At 45.0% G+C, this 18,781-nt stretch overlaps 1 protein-coding gene across 4 annotated transcripts in view; it reads right to left on the bottom strand.

Moving 5' to 3' along the window:
* The window catches only part of DNAH3 (dynein axonemal heavy chain 3), a 176,096-nt gene that overhangs the window by 12,223 nt on the left and 145,092 nt on the right, over positions 1-18,781 (bottom strand). For all 4 annotated transcript variants that reach the window (XM_082714819.1, XM_082714822.1, XM_082714821.1 and 1 more), the window contains 5 exons: positions 15,834-16,032; positions 10,371-12,512; positions 4,420-4,645; positions 1,869-2,113; positions 218-334 (listed from right to left, as the gene is read on the bottom strand). In XM_082714819.1, coding sequence (XP_082570945.1) covers positions 218-334; positions 1,869-2,113; positions 4,420-4,645; positions 10,371-12,512; positions 15,834-16,032 — 2,929 coding nt within the window. The remainder of the gene's footprint in view (positions 1-217; positions 335-1,868; positions 2,114-4,419; positions 4,646-10,370; positions 12,513-15,833; positions 16,033-18,781) is intronic.

Below are 18,781 nucleotides of genomic sequence, written 5' to 3'. Positions count from 1 at the left end.
TATTTTTTACTTTACAGATTGTGAACCACTTGAAGGTAGGAATTGTATCTTAGTTTTTTGTAACATCTGGTATGGTGACCAGCATTAGTAAGAGCTCCATGTTTGTTGACTGACTGAATGAGTGAGCAAATAAATGGATAGAGATGGGATCAGAAGAGCAGAAGGGTGGAGTACGACACTGGAGATTTGTAATTGCAAAGCCTCCTCCCATAAGTACCTGTCAGGTAAGTTAGAGCCTCAAACGGCACCTCCTTGTAGTCATTCAGAAACATCTGGATCTGCCGCATACTGATCCTCAGGTCAGACTCGTTGAACTCATAAGGAATATTCCATCCTGCACAAAGCACGGAAGAATCGGAGGCTTTAGTGCCGAGAGCTCATAATTTCCATTCCGACATCGAGATGTACAGTTAAGCGTCATTACAGATCAGGAGCCTCTTTCAGCCCCATGAAGATCAAGCACCAGGCCAACTATTAGCTCTGACATTTACTGCCAACGTGGGAGCCATTCTGCCTGAGAAAACATCCATTCTAAAATCAATTTCCTTATGGATCTCCCCATTTGTTAAGGTAGATGTTAATATCGTGGGATCTGTGGAATGAGAATGACTCTCCCTGGCTGGAATACTGTGGTAACGCACCGAGTTCCAAAAATAACACTAAAGCATAGCCAGACAGCAGTATCTGTGATTAGGCAACAGAACGAAGTCAGCTTTGCGAATTCCCCTCATTGTGCTCATGGGAAAATGGGATGGCCGGCCTTGAAGAAACTACCGCTTGTATTTTCAAGGGTATCGTGATAAATGCCCAGTGGGTCTGGGAAAGGGGCACAAATGCATGAACCAGCCGGGCATGGTGGGAGACAGCAGGGTACAGTCGGATCTGTGCTCAACAGAGACCTTTAATTTCCTCCCAAACATTTACATTCAAATAAAGAAATGTAGCAAAATAATAAAATTCGTGGTCTGGCACAGAAAACACAACTGGCCAGTTGGTTGCAAGCCAAACTGTTACATGGATTTTTGGAAATCTGATGTAGGTGGGAAAACAGTGGTGAGGGAACATGATGTATGAAACGCAGATGCAGGGGGAGTGTCCCCCCCCCCCAAACTGTCTCGTCCCTGCACCCCTCTGTGGAAGGGTCAGGATGGTAGAAGGAAAGAAGATGCTCAGAGAGAATCACTAAGAGGACAGTTTGCCTCCTTATCTAACCCAAAACAACAGCTGAAAATACATTTCAAGGCTTTTGAACAAAATCAGAATCAGCCCAACCTTAAAACCATGTAGATGTCAAATCTGCATTTAGCAGTTTGATGTTCTGCTCTAACAGGAGTGTTAAGTTAATATAAAGTATTAAATTAAGTTAGGCCATGGAGAGGTTACATTACTAATGAAATTTGTTTTTATTTTTTCAAGAGGAAGCACAAATGTCCCGGCTGTATTTCTCTCATTCTTAAGCACATGTGTAGAGAACTACTTACAATGTCATAAACTAGCTGCAGACAACTTCCTGGAAAGTGGCTATTGTGCCTAAGATAGGCAAATGCCCATCAAAGGGAAAGGCCTCCCATCTTCTCAACAACCTATTACTTTGGTAATTAGGAGCCCTCTGATTCTGGAGCATCAGCTCTTTCCCTGACATTGATAGTGACCTGGTCTATGTAGGGGCTGCTGGATTTATTAAATAAAAGTACGGGACAGTCCACGAAAGTTTAATTTCAGATAAACAAATCATGCTTATTCTAAGTATGTCCCCAATAGTCTGTGGTATGTACTTATACAGCATTTTACTGGCAACCCTGAGTATGAACTTGAACATACACCTGTGATCTGTGCCCCAGCAGCCCAGGGGCACTGTCACCTCTTACCTAGGGGTCCGAAGTTTCTCCTCTCTTGAACAATGGCATGGAAGAAACAAAGGCCGAACAACAGCTTTTGCCACATGACTGCCTTTGTGCAGCTTTGGAAGAACACGGGGTCCGAGATGGGGTCATTGAGGTAAGAGCGCAAAAGGTTGGCCCGGAGCCCTTTGGGGGGCTCGTTGGTCATTTTGATCCCATTTTGGAGGATGCTGACTGGAAATTTCTCTGTTGGATAGCTGGTTAACCAGAGTCTGCAAGAAAAACAGACCTAAGCAGGTAGAGCAATACAAGAAGTTATACTGAAAAACAGTAACAAAAACCAATAGCCCCCGTGTATTAAGCACTACTAGATGTCAGACCCCATGCTAAAAATTTAATATGTGTCTTTCCTTCATTTCAACCCTCATACAGCCACCCTGTGTGAAGGGATTAGCTATCCCCTGTACCACTGAAGAAATGGAGGCACGCACAGGTCATGTGGGTTTTTCAAGGATACAATACCTAGAAGCAACTGACATGGGATGCAACTCCAAAGGCCCTCTCTTAAATGCCATGCCACATTCCCTTCTTGCTAGACTACCTGAGCATCTATGATGGCCAGATACTATCCCTGGAACCCCAGGAGTGGCCAGGAAGGGAGGGAAGAGGCCATAAACACATGGCCTGAGGCATTACGTCAGGAGGCAGTTATGTGGTGTTTCATTCATACCAGGCAAATCAATGCAATGTTAAAGCATAGTTTTGAAGTAGCTGCCAACTTGTAAAAATCGAGGGTTATTTTTTTTTTTAAATTCTAGATTTCCACCTTCCCTTGAAAATGTTAGAAAATCTGATCACAAGGGGCACGCCTTCCTGTATGGCATCAGTCGCTAGGTATTAGGCAGTCACTTCTCTAAAGGGCATGGGCTTCTGGGCGCCTGGGTGGCATAGGGGGTTAAGCCTCCACCTTCAGCTCAGGTCATGATCTCAGGGTCCTGGGATTGAGCCCCGCATCGGGCTCTCTGCTGGGTGGGGAGCCTGCTTCCTCCTCTCTCTCTGCGTGCCTCTCTGCCTACTTGTGATCTCTCTCTGTCAAATAAATAAATAAAATCTTTAAAGGGCATAGGCTTCTAGTTCACCGCAATCCCCACATCTCTCCATTGATGTCTGATAGCAAGGATGACAGCCCGTGGTGATTGCTAGAGTACTGTGGGAACTGCAAGACTTCTTGTGCCTGTCCTCTCCGCTCAGGTATGTTATATTCCTGCCTCCTGTAGGCACCTGAGGAAACAACTTTTGGGTTAGGACTGTAATATAGAAGAACTTAATATCAACATGAATAATTTTTGTTCATTGAGTGTGTCATTGATGGTAGTTAGTCAACTCATCATCCTGAACCAGGTAGAATTCCTGAAACTGATGGATTGCCCTCAAAATCTTCCATGAATTTTATATGAGCCTTTCATGAATACAATAAGCTATGGCCTAATCTGGCTTTGTAAATAAACACCAAACACCTTCCTGTTTTCGGGCAGACATGACTAAGATGAAAATTACTAGCAAGTTTTGTGGCCTAGAACAGGAGTTGGCAAACTTTTCCTATAAAAGATCAAAGAGTAAATATTGTAGGCTCTGCAGGCCATGTGGTTTTGGTTACAATGACTTGTAATGTGAAAGCAGTCACAGACAGTATATGAATGAGCATAGCTGTGTTTCAATAAAACTTTATTTGTGGACACTGAAATTTGAATTTCATTCAATGTTCATGTGTCCTGAAATATTATTCTTTTTCCAATTTTTTTCCCCTACCATCTAAAAATATATAAAACTCTACTTAGTTTACAAGATACACAAAAACAGGTAGCAGGCAATATTTCATTCATATGCCATTGTTTGCTGACCCTTGGCCTGGAGTAAGAGAACATTTGAGTTGGAAATGGCTTTGAAGTCTGGTTTACCTCATCCTTCTGTATATGCAAAAACCAAGGCCCAGTGTTGCTGGGGTTAAAGTTCAGAAAAAACAAGTAGCTGTTTCCAATATTGATAAAATTCTACAGAGCCCAAGAAATATAGGATAGAGCAGCCTGGACAATTGCGCCCACACTCCAGGTTAAAAAAAACCCCACATATTTTAAAAATCAGATTTGCTGACATTGAATCTACCTTCCCAGGCACATCTCATAATACATCCCCCAACAATGTCTCACTATACCCCATAGTCACAGAATAATATCTCAGTGTTACCTTCATACACATTTTTGCTTTTACAGATGCTGTCCCTTCTGCCTACAGTGTCCTTCCTAGTAAACTCCTATTCATTTTTCAAAACCCCAGGCAACTGTCAGGCCTCCAGGCATTCCCCAACTTTCCCTTCCCTTTTCTGTGCTCCATGGCTCTTGTGCTAACAAGTCCGGTAGGTAGTGTATGGTGTCAACATCACTCATCTGTGGTCTGTCTTCCGCTAGACTAAGAGCTTCTTAAAAGCAGAACTGTGTTCACCTTCATATGCCCAGCCACCAGCATGACGTCTGCAGCTCAAGAAACAGGCCATGGGGCCTGGGTGGGGAGGACACCTCACCTGAATCTGATGTTGGTGCTTTCAGGAACAATCACCTCCTCGCAGATTTTCTCTAGCATGGGCATCCAGCTCGTGGCCAGGTGGCAGTTCTGTAACACCACCCAGGTCCCATCTTTGATGGCAGTGTTGATCATTTTGGTAGCAATGGAGCCTTGGCCTTGGCCAAGGGAGATGGTCTGTGTTCTTGCACCTCCCATGCCAAGATCGTCAGCAAACTTCAGCAGGCCTGCAACCAGGAAGAAAAGGGGGCTTTTGAAAAAGGGCAGGCCAACTAAGACCATATTAACAACAACAATGCAGAAAAAAGGGTTGCATCAAAATTCTGGACATGGAGGGGCACCTGGGTGGCTCAGTGGGTTAAAGCCTCTGCCTTCGGCTCATGTCATGATCTCAGGGTCCTGGGATCGAGCCCCACATCGGGCTCTCTGCTCAGCGGGGAGCCTGCTTCCTCCTCTCTCTCTGCCTGCCTCTCTGCCTACTTGTGATCTCTGTCAAATAAATAAATAAAATCTTTAAAAAAAAATTCTGGACATGAAAAGAAACTAACTGGCTCCTGTTGACTACAAAAAAAAAAGTCTCTCAATGTGGAAGTTTTGGACTTTGGGTAAGAGGGTAAACAAAGCTACTGTTCATTCCTCTTTTGTTCTGAATACATAGACAGTCTCGATTTTTAAAAAAATTACAGATATCGGAAAAAAATTCAGAGTCTGAAATAAAGAGAAATTCCCAGGTGCCAAAAATGAAGAGAGAAGTCAAAACTAGGGAGGTGAGCACACAACCAAAGAACTAGAAACTGGGTCGTTACTAATGTATTTTACTAGAAAAATAGGTGTTTTTATAGTGAAATTTCAAGTAAGTCTTTTTCACTTCTCTCTTCCTCAGAAGCAGCCAATGTTACTAGCTCTTTGTGAATCTTTTCAGAGATATTTTATACATTTAAATGAATGCATATATATGATTATACTTATGAGAATTGTAGAAAAATACATTTGCTTCTTTCATTTAGATCTTTTGCACACCAATACAGGCATACCTCATAGATACTGAGGGTTTGGTTCCAAACCACCACAATAAAGTGAATATTGTAATAAAGCGAACAAATGATTTTTTTTTTAGATTCCCAGTGCATATAAAAGTTATGTATATGATGGGGCACCTGGGTGGCTTAACCCACGTTAAGCCACTGCCTTCGGCTCAGGTCATGATCTCAGGGTCCTGGGATCGAGTCCTGCATCGGGCTGTCTGCTCAGCAAGGAGCCTGCTTCCTCCTCTCTTTCTCTTTCTCTGCCTGCCTCTCTGCCTACTTGTGACCTCTCTCTGTCGAATAAATAAATAAAAATTTAAAAAAAATGTTATGTATGATACATAGTGTTATCCATTAAGGGTGCAATAGCATTATGTCTCAAAAACAATGCATTTTACCTTAACTTTATAATATTTTATTTCCAAAATATACTAACCATCATGTGAGCTTTCGGTAAGTTGTAATCACTGATCACAGATCACTATGACAAATATAGTAGTAAGGAAAAGTTTGAAATATGGTAAAGAATTACCCAAAGGTGACCCAGAGACATGAAGTGAGCAAATGTTGTTTGGAAAATGGCAATGATACTCTTTCTGCCACGTTGGAGCCCGTGGAGTCTGCTGGGAACAGGACTCCCAAATCGACAAATGCATCTGGAAGGCTGTGGTCCAAGACCATTTTTCTTTGGAACCTGAGAGACCAGACGGCTCTTCTTAAAATTGGAGGTTTTTATGCTCAATATGAAACTGAATTCTGTCTAGGCAAGAGGCGTGCTTATGTGTATGAAGCTAAGAACAACATAGTGACTCCTGGTGGCAAACCGAACAAAAATAGAGTAATGTGAGGAGAAGTAACCCGTGCTTATGCAAACAGTGGTATAGCTTGTGCCCAAATCCAAAGCAACTTTCCTGTTAAGCCATTGGCCACAGCATTGGGTGATGCTATACCCCTTAAGGATTTAAACTGACTGAAAAGTCAATAAAGGTGTAGATTTGTTATCTTTATTCTTTTTTGTAAAGATTTTATTTATTTAATTGATAGAGAGAGAAAGTGCACAAACAGGGAGCAGCAGGCAGAGGAAGAAGGAGACTACCCCTTGTGCAAGAAGCCCGATGTGGGGCTTGATGCCAGGACCCTGGGATCATGACCTAAGGCAGATGCTTAACTGTCTGAGCCACACCGGCATTCCAATTTGTTCTCTTAAAAAAAAAAAAAAAGAGGGGTGCCTGGGTGGCTCAGTCAGTTAAGTGGTCCTAGGACCTCAGAATGTGGCTGTATTTGGAGATGGGTTTTGAAAGGGATAATTAAGTTAAAATGAGGTCATTATGTCAGGTCCTAATCCAATAAGACTGGTGTCCTTTTAAGAGAGAAGACTGGGACATAGATACACTCAGAGAGAAAACCTTAATATAAAGACGCAGGGAGAAGCAGGCCACAGACAAGCCAACAAAAGAGGTCTCAGAAGGAACTAGCCCTGCTGACACGTTGATTTGGGATTTTTAGTCTCCAGAATTTGGAGAAAATAAATTTCTCTTGCTTAAACCACTGAGTCTTTGGTAGTTGTTATAGCAGTCCTAGCAGATCAATATAATCTCCGAAAAAGACCATGAAAGAAACACAGCTAACAAAATCATTAAAGAAGGACCACAAAGCATAATAAAATTCCCAGTTCTGTGGGAAAAAAAAAATACATGGATTTGGAATAAAACTTCTGGAAATGGAAAGCACTGTCACTGAAGATAAAAACTTAAAGCACTGATGAAAAGAACAGGGTAGGCACAGCCAGAAAAGAACAGGGTAGGCACAGCCAGAAAGAGAATTAGTAAACAGTAAGGTCTGCAATCAATGATGCATCTGGTAGGACCCAGACACTGGTTTCCAAATGCTATGGCCTCTGCAGAAAGAGTCCTTTGAGGGGCGCCTGGGTGGCTCAGTGGGTTAAAGCCTCTACCTTTGGCTCAGGTCATGATCCTAGGGTCCTGGGATCAAGCCCTGCATCGGGCTCTCTGCTCAGCAGGGAGCCTGCTTCCCTTCCTCTCTCTGCCTGCTTGTGAGCTCTGTCTGTCAAATAAATAAAATCTTTAAAAAAAAAAAAAAGAAAAGAAAAGAAAGAGTCCTTTGAGAAATGCTTATGCAAACTCAGCCTGGCATACACGGTAACTCTATACAACAAGGAAGCTATAAAAAACTACTGAGATTATGTGAGAACTTTAGGCGTGAAGAAGCCCCCACAGGCAGGGGACTAAATGACTTGAGAATCAGGAAGCTTGATAAATAGTAAAACACTGCCATGTTTGAAACACCCACTACATCAAAATTATGTGCTCATGAGGTGCCAGGGTGGCTCAGTCAGTTGAGCGTCTAACTCTTGATTTCGCCTTGGGTCATGATTTCAGTGCTGTGGGATCAAGCCCCACGTCCGGCTCTGACCTTAGCAGAGTGTTTCTCTCCCTCTGTCCCTCTCTCTCTCTCAAATAAATAAATTTCCTAAATAAAAAAAAAAAAAATCTATACGTTCACAATGATGCAAAGAAAATCTTACCAGCTTAAATAACTTTGCAGGTGACCAGGGCGCCAATTCACTAACCTGAAAGCTGAGAAATCAAGGGAATGAACTAACCGTCTATTCTGCAGGTCCTTTTTGAACTTTAGACCAAGAAAACCAAAGAGTTGACCACGAAAAATTCTTCTTAGTAGGAGAGTTCCAGCTAATAAGTGTGGAAGGAGTGATAGAATTAAAATACCGTTTTTCAGCCCCTAATGAAATAAGGGATCTGGGGAACGATTTTGTTAAGGCTGCTAAAAATCATCAGGTCAGTTGTTTCCAAAACATACTGAAATCACACGCAAAGCTTATAAAGCACAATGCCTGGACCTCATTCACAAAGATTTTAATTTAATTGGTTGCGGGCATGGCCTGCACCTGGAGCTTTTTCTTAAAGCCCTCCCAAGTGATGCCCGTGAGCAGCCAAGATTAAGAACCATCATCACGGGGTGCCTGGGTGGCTCAGTGGGTTAAAGCCTCTGCCTTTGGCTCAGGTCATGATCTTGGGGTCCTGAGATAGAGCCCCGCATCGGGCTCTCTGCTCGGCAGGGAGTCTGCTTCCCTCTCTCTTGTCTGTCTGCTTCTCTGCCTACCTGTGATTTCTGTCTGTCAAATAAATAAATAAAATCTTAAAAAAAAATAAAAAAGAACCATCATCACGGGGCACCTGGGTGGTTCAGTGGGTTAAAGCCTCTGCCTTCGGCTCACGTCAAGATCCCCGGGTCTTGGGATCAAGCCCCACATCAGGCTCTCTGCTCAGTAGGGAGCCTGCTCCCCGCCCCCCGGCCACCTGCCTCTCTGCCTACTTGTGATCTCTTTCAAATAAATAAGTAAAATCTTAAAAAAAAAAAAAAAAAAAAAAGAGCCATCATCACAGTATGTGTGAGCCCGACGGGGAGCCTTACAAGGGAAGTGCAATGGGGAAGCGGATCGCACTGACAATGCCTGAGTCCCCTGATCAATCTCAGTCAGGAAAGGAAAGACAACCAGATAGCAGGTGCTTCCTAGTGTGAGGGACTGTGAGAGACACGGTAGCCACAAGGTCTCCTGGGAAGTTATCCAAGCTGAATCTGATCAGGCCTCTAGCACAGACAGACAGGAATATGCAACATAAGGCTTTGGAGGTGACCGGCTTGTCAACATTTTACAGAACATACCCTGACCTTTCTTCCATTTGTCTTCTTTACCTTTCCTGGTTTCCCCTCATTTCTCTTGTTTAAATCTGTCACGTGAGGGACACGGGAAAAAACAAAGCTACTAGAGAGGGGCCATGAATTGATCTTTGACAATTGCATGGTGGTATGAAAAAGGGGAGAGGGTACCAGCTCATTTCAGCTCGCTCCTCTCACTTCCCCTGTGGGGCCGGGGTGCTGACCCAGGGGGATCTGGGTCGGGACAGGAGTCAAACTCCCCAGCTTCCACAGCAGAATGGCAAGCTTTGTCATTTGCATTTCTGGTCCTCTTTCTTCATTTAGCAAGAGACAGAACTAAAGCTTTGAGACCCAACAGAACAGAAAACGAATCTATTCCTGTCAACAACTCATACCTGTTCATATGCAATAATTGGTTTCTGGAAAGATATGCAAACTGGTAATAATGGTTGCTTCTGGAAGGAAGATGTACCTTTCACTCTGCACGATGGTTTCTCAACCTCAGCACTACTAACACCGGGGGCCATTGGGGGATAATCCTTTGTTGTGTGGGATGTCCTGTGTGGGTAGACAGTTAGCAGCATCCTCAGCTTCAATCTACCAGACTGTAGTAGCACCCTCTAGTTGTGACAAAAAAAGTTTCCCCACTTTGCCAAATGTCCCTTGAGGGGAGAAAATGGCACCGGTTGAGCCACAGTTCTATGCTTTTCTGCAATGCTTTTTTTTTTCTCTTTTTCTCTAAACTATACAAAGTTATGCACAGTATTAATTATCCAAAATAATTTACTTTAAAAATCAAAAGAAAAGCCTAACTGGGAGAAGCAATAGTCAGAGAAAATGGTTTAAGACAAAGATGATAAACTCATAGCCAGCAGGCTTAAAACTAGACCCGGTCTGGTCCCCACAATTTTTAGGAAAAAATGTGAATGAGTTATTAAGATGTAAAAATGGGTGATTTCCATATTTCTGATTTCTCTTGAAAAATCAGATGATCTGGCCATCCTGGGAGCCGAGCAGCTGCTGCTTCCTTTGTGAGGGTGGGGTGGGGGTGGGGCGGAGAAATCTTCAGTGGCTCCTTCCAGCCGCACATGAGCCTGTTAATGGTCTGGCTTTCAAAGCATCTGAGTTTGAGATTTCTGCTATATTTCTGCTATAAGGGACAAACATATTGTTACCTGACCATGCATTCTGGGCCATTTATATCCTTTATACAACATTCTGCCCTTACCTGCCATTGGGTCTGCACCCGGAGACAACACAAAGATCAATGGGACACAACAACTGGAATCGTTGTAGGACCCCTGGAGATCAAATGTAGGGGCTTCGATGTACACGTCACCCATGTGTTCAGCAATGAACTCCCGAATGGCTGGAATGATTTTATCAGGCCGCAAACATCGTAGGATCACCATCCTCTCCAATCCCTTAAGGAACTTCCAATTTCCAGGGAAATTCTCCTCGTGGGGCAAAGTGGAGTCATAGATGAGCCTCCATGCCTCAGGGTTTTGTTCTAAATGTTCCTTCAGGCCCTTCATTCTCGGCAACGCCGACGCACGAACCACTTCCGCCCATGCCTTCTCAGACAGCCATTCAGGAGCTGGGTTGGGGAAGGGGTTGTCCAGGGCGACTCCTCCAGTTAGAAGGAAATACCAAACCTCCTCGTTAATTTGCTTTCTCTCTTTCATGAGGCCGATGGTCAGGAGGAGGGAAAAAAGGAGCTTGTCCTTCTCAAACAGAGAGCGGCAGACGTTGTTGTAGATGCTGAGGGTAAAATGTCCGATGATGTACTCAATTCGAAGGTTCAGTTCTTCGCTCTTACTGCTTTCTGCCAGGGAATGCACATAGAGGTTTATAAACCAGGTCAGGGAGTACTGGTACATGGGCTCGATGTTGGCCAGGTCGGAGATACAGAAGAAGATGGTGGCAGAGTGGACAGCCACTGGCTTGTAGCCCATCCGAGTCTCATCGATCTGTGTTTCCGTTACTGAAGCAATTTCCTGTTTCTCAGAGATCTCTTCAGACAGCAGTTTGGAGGAGGACAAAATTTTGATGGCGGTCTCATCCTCGAGGATGTTGCCCTCAGACAGGGAGAGGACCTCTAAGATCTTATCTTCGATTTCTTTTAGCTGCTTCTTGTTCTTGGCACTTTCCACAATCAACTCATTCTTCTTCTCTTCCAGTTCTGGCTTCTCCTTGGCGGCCACGATGCCAAGGAGCTGATCTTGGAGGCCTAGGGGTGTGATCATGAAGTTGAGGAGGCAGACTTTCACGGCAACTTCAGGGAGGTAATGTGGGTTCCTCAAACGGGTTGTGATGTATAACTTAAAATCTCTGGAGTATTCGATGATGTTTTCACCCAGCCTCATGTACTCAACCCCTTGCTGCCTGAACGTGGACTTGAGCAAGATGGGTTCAATAAAGGCGTCCAGCTCCTCTCCAACATTTTCTAGTAGGACGGGGGTGCCAAGCTGCAGAGCGTTTTCCAGCGTCCTCACATAGGTGGCATCTGAGAATTTGATGATGGACAGCTTATTTGTTTTCTCCATGTTCTTGATCCATTTATTGGCCTGCCCCTGAGGGTCGATCATTAAGGCCCAGCGTCTGGAATTGGACACAATGATGCCATTGTCGATGGAGAAAGAGTCAACGGGTAGCCCAGCGATCTGCCAGGCACGGATTTTTACAGGATCTCCTAACGTGTTGCTGAGACTGAAGTCACTGGAGCTGGGGATGACCTTTTCTTTACACTGGGCCAACCACTGCTTCTGGCACCGTGCCCGATAATCCACAGTAAAGGCCCCAAGGTAAGCCACAGTCCCTGAGGATAACAGCACATCTCCTGTCAGATCAATATACCGGGTCTCCAGCTGCTGGGCGGCTTCTGTCCATCTGTCCTTCTCTCCGCCAAGACCACTGATCAGCTTTTCTGCCCTGATCAGCTTTTGGGAGCAGATTTCAATGTTTTCCTCCAGCGTCTTTTTCTTGGTATTCATGTCTTCGAAGTCGTCGTTCAGGGCCTGGAGGCGGTCTTCCACCAGCTTCAGTTCTGCTCGCTTCTGGTTCAGTTTCTTCATCTGGGTGCCTAGCTTCCCCTCGGCCTCCCTCAGCCGCTCCCGTTTGGGAGCCACCACTTTGGCCACACGATCGTACACCTCCATGGCCCTCACCCATTTGCACAGACCTTCACAGGCAGATGACACATTTTTAATGACAGCTGGCTGGAAGTCTGGGTGATCGATAAATCTTTCCCGGATCCGCTTCATGATCACTGGGGGGATGTTGTCTTTGTCATATGTCTTAAGACTCTCCAAGAATTTCAGATCTCCAAGAATCTTTCTTGAAACTCCCCAGTAGTCTTCTATCATTTTACCTGTTTGGAACAAGAAATGGAGATTGAACTACTAAGACCTTCTGGCTGAGACTTGAAGGCTTGCAGTGGTTACTCCTATTTGGGGGAAAGATCCAAAGTCCTGCCAAGAAGTTTTGGGCAGGGAAATACTCTGTATGATACCGTAATGATGGATACATGTCATTATATATCTGTCCAAACCCACAGAATGTGCAACACCAAGGGTGAACTCTAATATACACTATAGACTCAGGATGATAATGTGTCAATGTAGGTTCATCAACCTTAACAAATGTTCCACTGTGGTACATAACAGGAGATGCTATGCATTTGTATGGGTTAGGGGTATATGAGAAATCTCTGTACCCAGAAGGGTACTCAATTTTGCTGTGACCTTAAAATTGCTCAAGAATATAAAATCTTAATAAAATAAAACAAATATAAAAAATATAAAGAGAATATAAATATAAAATCGAAATAAAATAAAATAAAGAAAAATCTAAGCTTCTCCCAGTGGTCCAGGAGGCCCACTGAAGTCATCTACCTCATCTCTGCCTTGCTTCTTAGGCTTCAGTCAGGAAGAACCTTCCTTTAATTCCTCATTGATCTTAAGCGCTTCCCTAATGAGAGCCCATCACCTAGCCTCTAAATGGCATCTAGCTGATTCCTAACTAGACTTTTCCGGGGTGCCTGGGTGGCTCAGTTGGTCTAGCCTCTGACTCTTGGTTTTCGCTCAGGTCATGGTCTTATGGGTCATGATTTCATAGGCTATGAGATGGAGCCTTGAGTGGGGCTCCACACTCAGCAGGGCGCAGGGAGCCTGCTTGGGATTTTCTCTCCCTCTACCCCTCCCACTCTTTCTCTCTAATAAATAATTAAGCCTTTAAAAAAGATAAAAATCAATAATAATAAAAAATAAATTATTAAGTCTTTAAAAAAGATAAAAATCACCTCCACTGAGAGGTTTCCCTAGATTTTTATCATTAAGCTCGGCCACTCTACCCCTCTCCCAGCATTTTCTTTCATCTCAGCTGCTAGAATGTCCATTCCCTTGACCGTGTTTATGCAACCTGTTTATGCAACCTTTTTTGGTTTCGTTTTTATTGTCTGCCTCTCCCTTAAAATTGTAAGCTTCTGCTCTGTTTACTACAATCTGGCACAGTGCCCGATACTGTTATCAATAAATATGTACTGAATGACTCTGGCCCCTTGTTCCAGTCATAGAGAAGGAAAAGGAGCCATGGGTATGTTTTTTGAATATTCCTTTTCAAGCTTGGTAGGTGGATTGGATGGGACTCAATCAGTCCCCCTGAGGGAGGCAGTCTCAAGAGAAAGAGAAAGGTGGGGAAGCAGCATGTAGGCTTGAAACTATACCGAAGGCTGTCCTTGCCCTACCCAGAAACAAAGCAGGGCACTTATTCTCCCCAGCACCCATCCTGCTGACTAATGATTGAGTGAGCCTCAATTCCATCCTGGGGCTGTACCCATTTCATTCACATGCTAGAAATGAGTTGGAAGCCCGTTTGGCTCACAGCACTGTAAACACTTGCGAATCTCAGACGTATCAAAAAAATTTATACTTGAGAAATCATATTAAGTACAATGGGTCAGATGTGTCCTGTTTCTAATGCAAGCACAGTAACCAAACAAATATTTCCCATGAAGGTATTTGTCTGCATGCAGGAAAAGGATCTGTTTCATTTACAATCAAGGTACCCAGAATGAATTCAATTGCTCTTTTGTTCCATCTTCATGTCCTGGCTAAAAATCTGCAGGATCAATGAATAATATGCACCATTTGCTTCAACTTTAAAATAAGAAAGGGGAATGGTGGGCCCTTTGCAGATCATCAATGATCCAAGAACAGGATGACCTTTTGTGACCTTGGCCATGTTTTGTGTATTTTAGCCGTTCTCCACCCTGGCTGCCCCTTAGATCATTTGGGAGCTTAAGAAAACATACAGCTCCGGTTATACCCATTGACTTATACCCACTGACCAATGGAGTAAGAGTCTCCGGAAGTGGAGGCAAGGGCTTCAGCATTCTTTACATGCCCTGGGCGATTCTAGGGTGCAGCCAGGTGGAGAGGTCCTGGCCTGGCTCATCCTTACTGAGCCGCTTCCTTAAACGATTCTCCTATGAAGTCCACTTCCTGCTTGTCCACTCCTGATCACCTCTGCATCATCTTCTTGCGGTTTTTGGCCTGACACCAATTAGGGAAGAGGAAATGCTAGTCAACGGGAAGCAGAAGCCAGAGGTTTCTGAAGCCAGGGGTTTCCGAGCATTTCAGAAGAAACAGAGGAAGAGCAGGACTGTTCCCAGGACAGGAGCATTTAAAAGGCAGGGACTATTACTGAGGCTGTTTTTTAAAGCCCTTGTTCAGTTCTAAGACACTACTATTAATAATACAAAGTCCCACATCTCATTCGGATTTTAAGGAGAATAAATACTCTTATTTATTAATGCTACTAGGTTCAATTACAGGGGGAGGCTTCCTCCCTGGCCTAATCCTTTCTCCCTATTTCTGATTCCTTGTCTCCCCACACCTCAATTTCTACCTCTGCCTCCTTTGCCCCTGTCTCCCTGCCTCTAAGTCTCCATTTCCAGCTCTTCTGTTCCCCCGGCCTTCCTTCCTTCCTCTTGACCTCTTTCTCAGTTCATTATCTGGGTGTCCGTCCAGCTGTCTGTCTCTTTTCATCTCTCTGTAGCTCTGTCTTATTCTCTGTCTCTCCTTCTCCGGTTATCTGTCAGCTTCTCTCTCTCCCTCTCTCTCTCTATCTTTCTCTACTAGCTCTTTTTGTTTCTCTCCTCTGCAACCACTCACTACTCTGTCAGTCCTTTCATACCCATGCCCTTCATTTTTATAAAAAAAGATTATTTATTTATTTGAGAAAGAGAGCAGCAGAGGTAGAGAAAGAAGCAGACTCTCCTGCTGAGCAGGGAGCCTGATGCGGGACTTGATCCCAAAACCCTGAGATCAAGACCTGGGCCAAAAGCAGATGCTCAATTGGCTGAGCCACCCAGGCGCTCTCCACGACCTTCATTTTTGTACTGATTTGCTGTGACTAAGCTCAGCGTCACCTAAAGACGCCTGCCCCCCAACCCTGGATCCCCACCCCAGTGACTGAGAGGAGGGAGGAAGATGAAGGCACAGGAGAGAGCTGTGCACCTCCCGATAAGCGTGCACCTTCTGGCACCTCTCTGGTTTCCTCGGAGTCTCCAGACCCTGCCCACGGGCTTGGGGGTGTGAGGGAGGCTGCAGTACCCCTCCTGCAAGGGAGGAGCAGCCTGTGAAGGCCACTGGGTGGGCTGGGGGGGGCGGTGGGGGGCAAAGGGGGTTACCGCTGCCGCTGGAGTCGGGCTTCCTCTCTGGTTTCAGCCCTTTCATGACACAGATGCTTTCCATGACCAGCTTGACGGGGCCGGGTGGGTTCTGCATGGACTTCACCAGTGAGATGTCTGCTGGGTTCAGCGTGTCCAGTGCGGCCAGCGCAGCCTCCAGTGCCGGCATGGCCTCTGCCAGATCCCCTTCACATTCATCCTGCGGGCAGCAAGGGGGTAGAGGGTCGAGTGCCTGGTGCCCAGTGCACCAGCACTCACTTCATAGAGGAAGCTGGAAGAGGCTCTTCCTCCCCTCCCTGACCTCCCAGGACTGCGCCCCCTGCTGGAGGTCACCACCGGAGGTGGGCTCTAAGGGCTGAGGGGCAGCAGAGAGGTGTGCACAGACTTTTGGGGCTGTGGTTTTGATGCCTTGAACATTTGAGAATTCACCGGATTTGTGATCTTTAAAAAAAAAAAAAGAAAATCAAGCTTTGGGTTTTAAGCAAATTCCCAAGAGACGCATGCAGTGGGTAACTTCACACCTGCTGATCAAGGATGGGTGGAGAAATGGAAAAGGATGAAGCCCCAGGGGGGTTGAACGACAGCTGGGAAGGGGGTTAGGTCAAGTTTGGGGAAGAAATAAGGCATGAGGGTGGGGGTGGGAGAAAGCAAGGATGCAGTGAGGGTTGGAATGAATGTATTGTAACTCAGAGATGAAGCAGGGGTAGAGTCAGGGATAAAGTGAAGCTTGGAGATAGGGTGGAGTTTAAGGCAAGAGTTCAAGGATGAGGAATGGGAACAGAGATTAGAGCTGTAGGGAGCTCTGGGAAGAGGAGATGGTGCATGTTTTGTCCATTATTCATTCAGAGATAAACTTAATACAATGGAAAATGATTCGGCCATAAAGAAGAATGAAGTGTTGATTCATGTGACCACACGGAGAACATGCTAAGGCAAAGAAGCCAGACGCAAAACGCCACCTGCTCTACGATTCCATTTACATAAAATGTGCAGAAAAGGAAAATCCATAGAAGCAGAAAGTGAGTTAGTGGTTGCCAAGCATTGCGGAGGTGGTGGAGCAATGGGGAGTGACTACTCATAGATCTAGGTTTTGGTGGGGTGACAAAAATCATCTAGGATTAGCGGTGATAGGCGTACACCTCTGTGACTGTACCAAACACCTCTGAAATCCAACTTAGAAAGGTGATGGTATGTGGATTATATCTCAGTGTTTATTCATTTAAGATTTATTTATTTTAGAGAAAGAGGGAAAGAGAGAGAGAGCAGTAGGGAGGGGTAGGGGAGAGGGCAGGAGACTCTCCAGCAGACACCCCACCGAGCGAGGAGCCTGAGGTAGGGCTTGATCCCATGATCCTGAGATCATGACCCCAGCCGAAAGCAAGAATCGGATGCTTAACTGACTGAGTCATCCAGGCGCCCCTCAATGTTGTTTTTTTTTTTTTAAAAGAAAGCTTAACATTATAGGATTTTTGAACTGGAAGGGACCTTATGGATTATTTAGTAGCCAAATTACCAAATAAAAAAAAACAAAATAAAACAAACAAAACACAAGGTTTCAGGAGGCAAAATGACTTAACTCAGGTCACAAAGCTTCAGCCACGGGCCCCTAGTTCCCACTCCATGAATTCTCTGTCAGTCACCCAGCCCAATGAGTGGTCACACTGCCATGACTGAAGCAAAGTACCACAAGGGAACAAGGATTCTTAGACAAAGCAACGTGTACGGAAGTCCACATCCCACAGGTTTATGGTAGGGAAGCAAAATAAAGGTAGGTGTCCCTTCTTACATCTGTGTGTACACACCTGTGCTTGGGTGTACATGTGTGTACATCATGGATTCTTTATTTCAGGTTTTCTGGTTTTTTTTTTTTATTTTAAAGATTTTATTTATTTGTCAGAGAGAGAAAGAAAGCACAAGGAGGTCACAGCAGGCAGAGGGAGAAGCAGACTCCCTGCTGAGCTAGGAGCCTGATGTGGGAGCCTGACACTGGGATCATGACCTGAGCTGAAGGCAGACACTTAACTGACTGAGCCACTCAGGTGTCCCAGGTTTTCTGTTTTTTAAATACACTTGCAGCAATGTTTTGTTTGGGCTTATTCCTTTTTTTTTTTTTAAAGATATTTATTTATTTATTTATTTATTTATTTGGCAGAGAGAGAGCACAAGCAGGGGGAGTGGCAGGCAGAGGGAGAAGACAAAGCAGGCTCCCCACTGAGCAGGGAGCCCTGGGGTCACGACCTGAGCCTAAGGCAGATGCTTGACCTACTGAGCCACCCCGGGGGGGGGGTGGTCCCTTGGTTTTATTATATTAAAATAACAGCCCTGCCCCCATGACCTCTGTCAGATGTTCCCAATATTAAAATGGATGCTCTGCCTCAGGTGGTAGAAATGGCTCGGTCCCAGGGGCAACTTGGTTTCCTCCCTCTTCAGTCCTAGGATTGGTGCCAGAGGGGAAAAAAAGTTGAAACCAAAACCCACTATTTCTTACAGTCAGCTTCAGATAGAGTTTGGTGGCAGAGGAGGCCACAGGTGTTGGCTGAGCCACAGCTGTGGCTTGGTGGATTTCAGTGGTCCCAGGTACCCACAAGTGCTATCAATAGTTCCATGTTCCTTTCCTACAGTGTGTCAGACAACTAGAGGCCCACACATGCTGCTTGTCCTCCAGTGGTCCAGTGGTCCTCCCTTTCCTAGGGAGCACAGCCTGGCTCCCAGCAAGTTTCCTTGTCAAGTGCCTTGAACAGTCTCTAATTATATTATGGGAACAGTGATTTTCAACCCTGCCTCTGCCGCAGAGTCACTGAGGAACATTTAAGGGCATCCTCGTGGTCAGGCTCCACACCCAGAGATTCTGATTCATGCAGTTTGGGTGAGGTCTGGGTACCCACATTTTTCAAACTCCAAAGGTGGTTCTGACACACGGCGCTGTTGAGAAACTCCAGCTTCTACAC

Source organism: Mustela nivalis (assembly GCF_964662115.1).
Source record: "Mustela nivalis genome assembly, chromosome: 19".
Lineage (NCBI taxonomy): Eukaryota > Metazoa > Chordata > Mammalia > Carnivora > Mustelidae > Mustela > Mustela nivalis.
The sequence above is the reverse complement of the archived record's forward strand: the minus strand, read 5'-3'. Positions and strand labels throughout refer to the sequence as shown.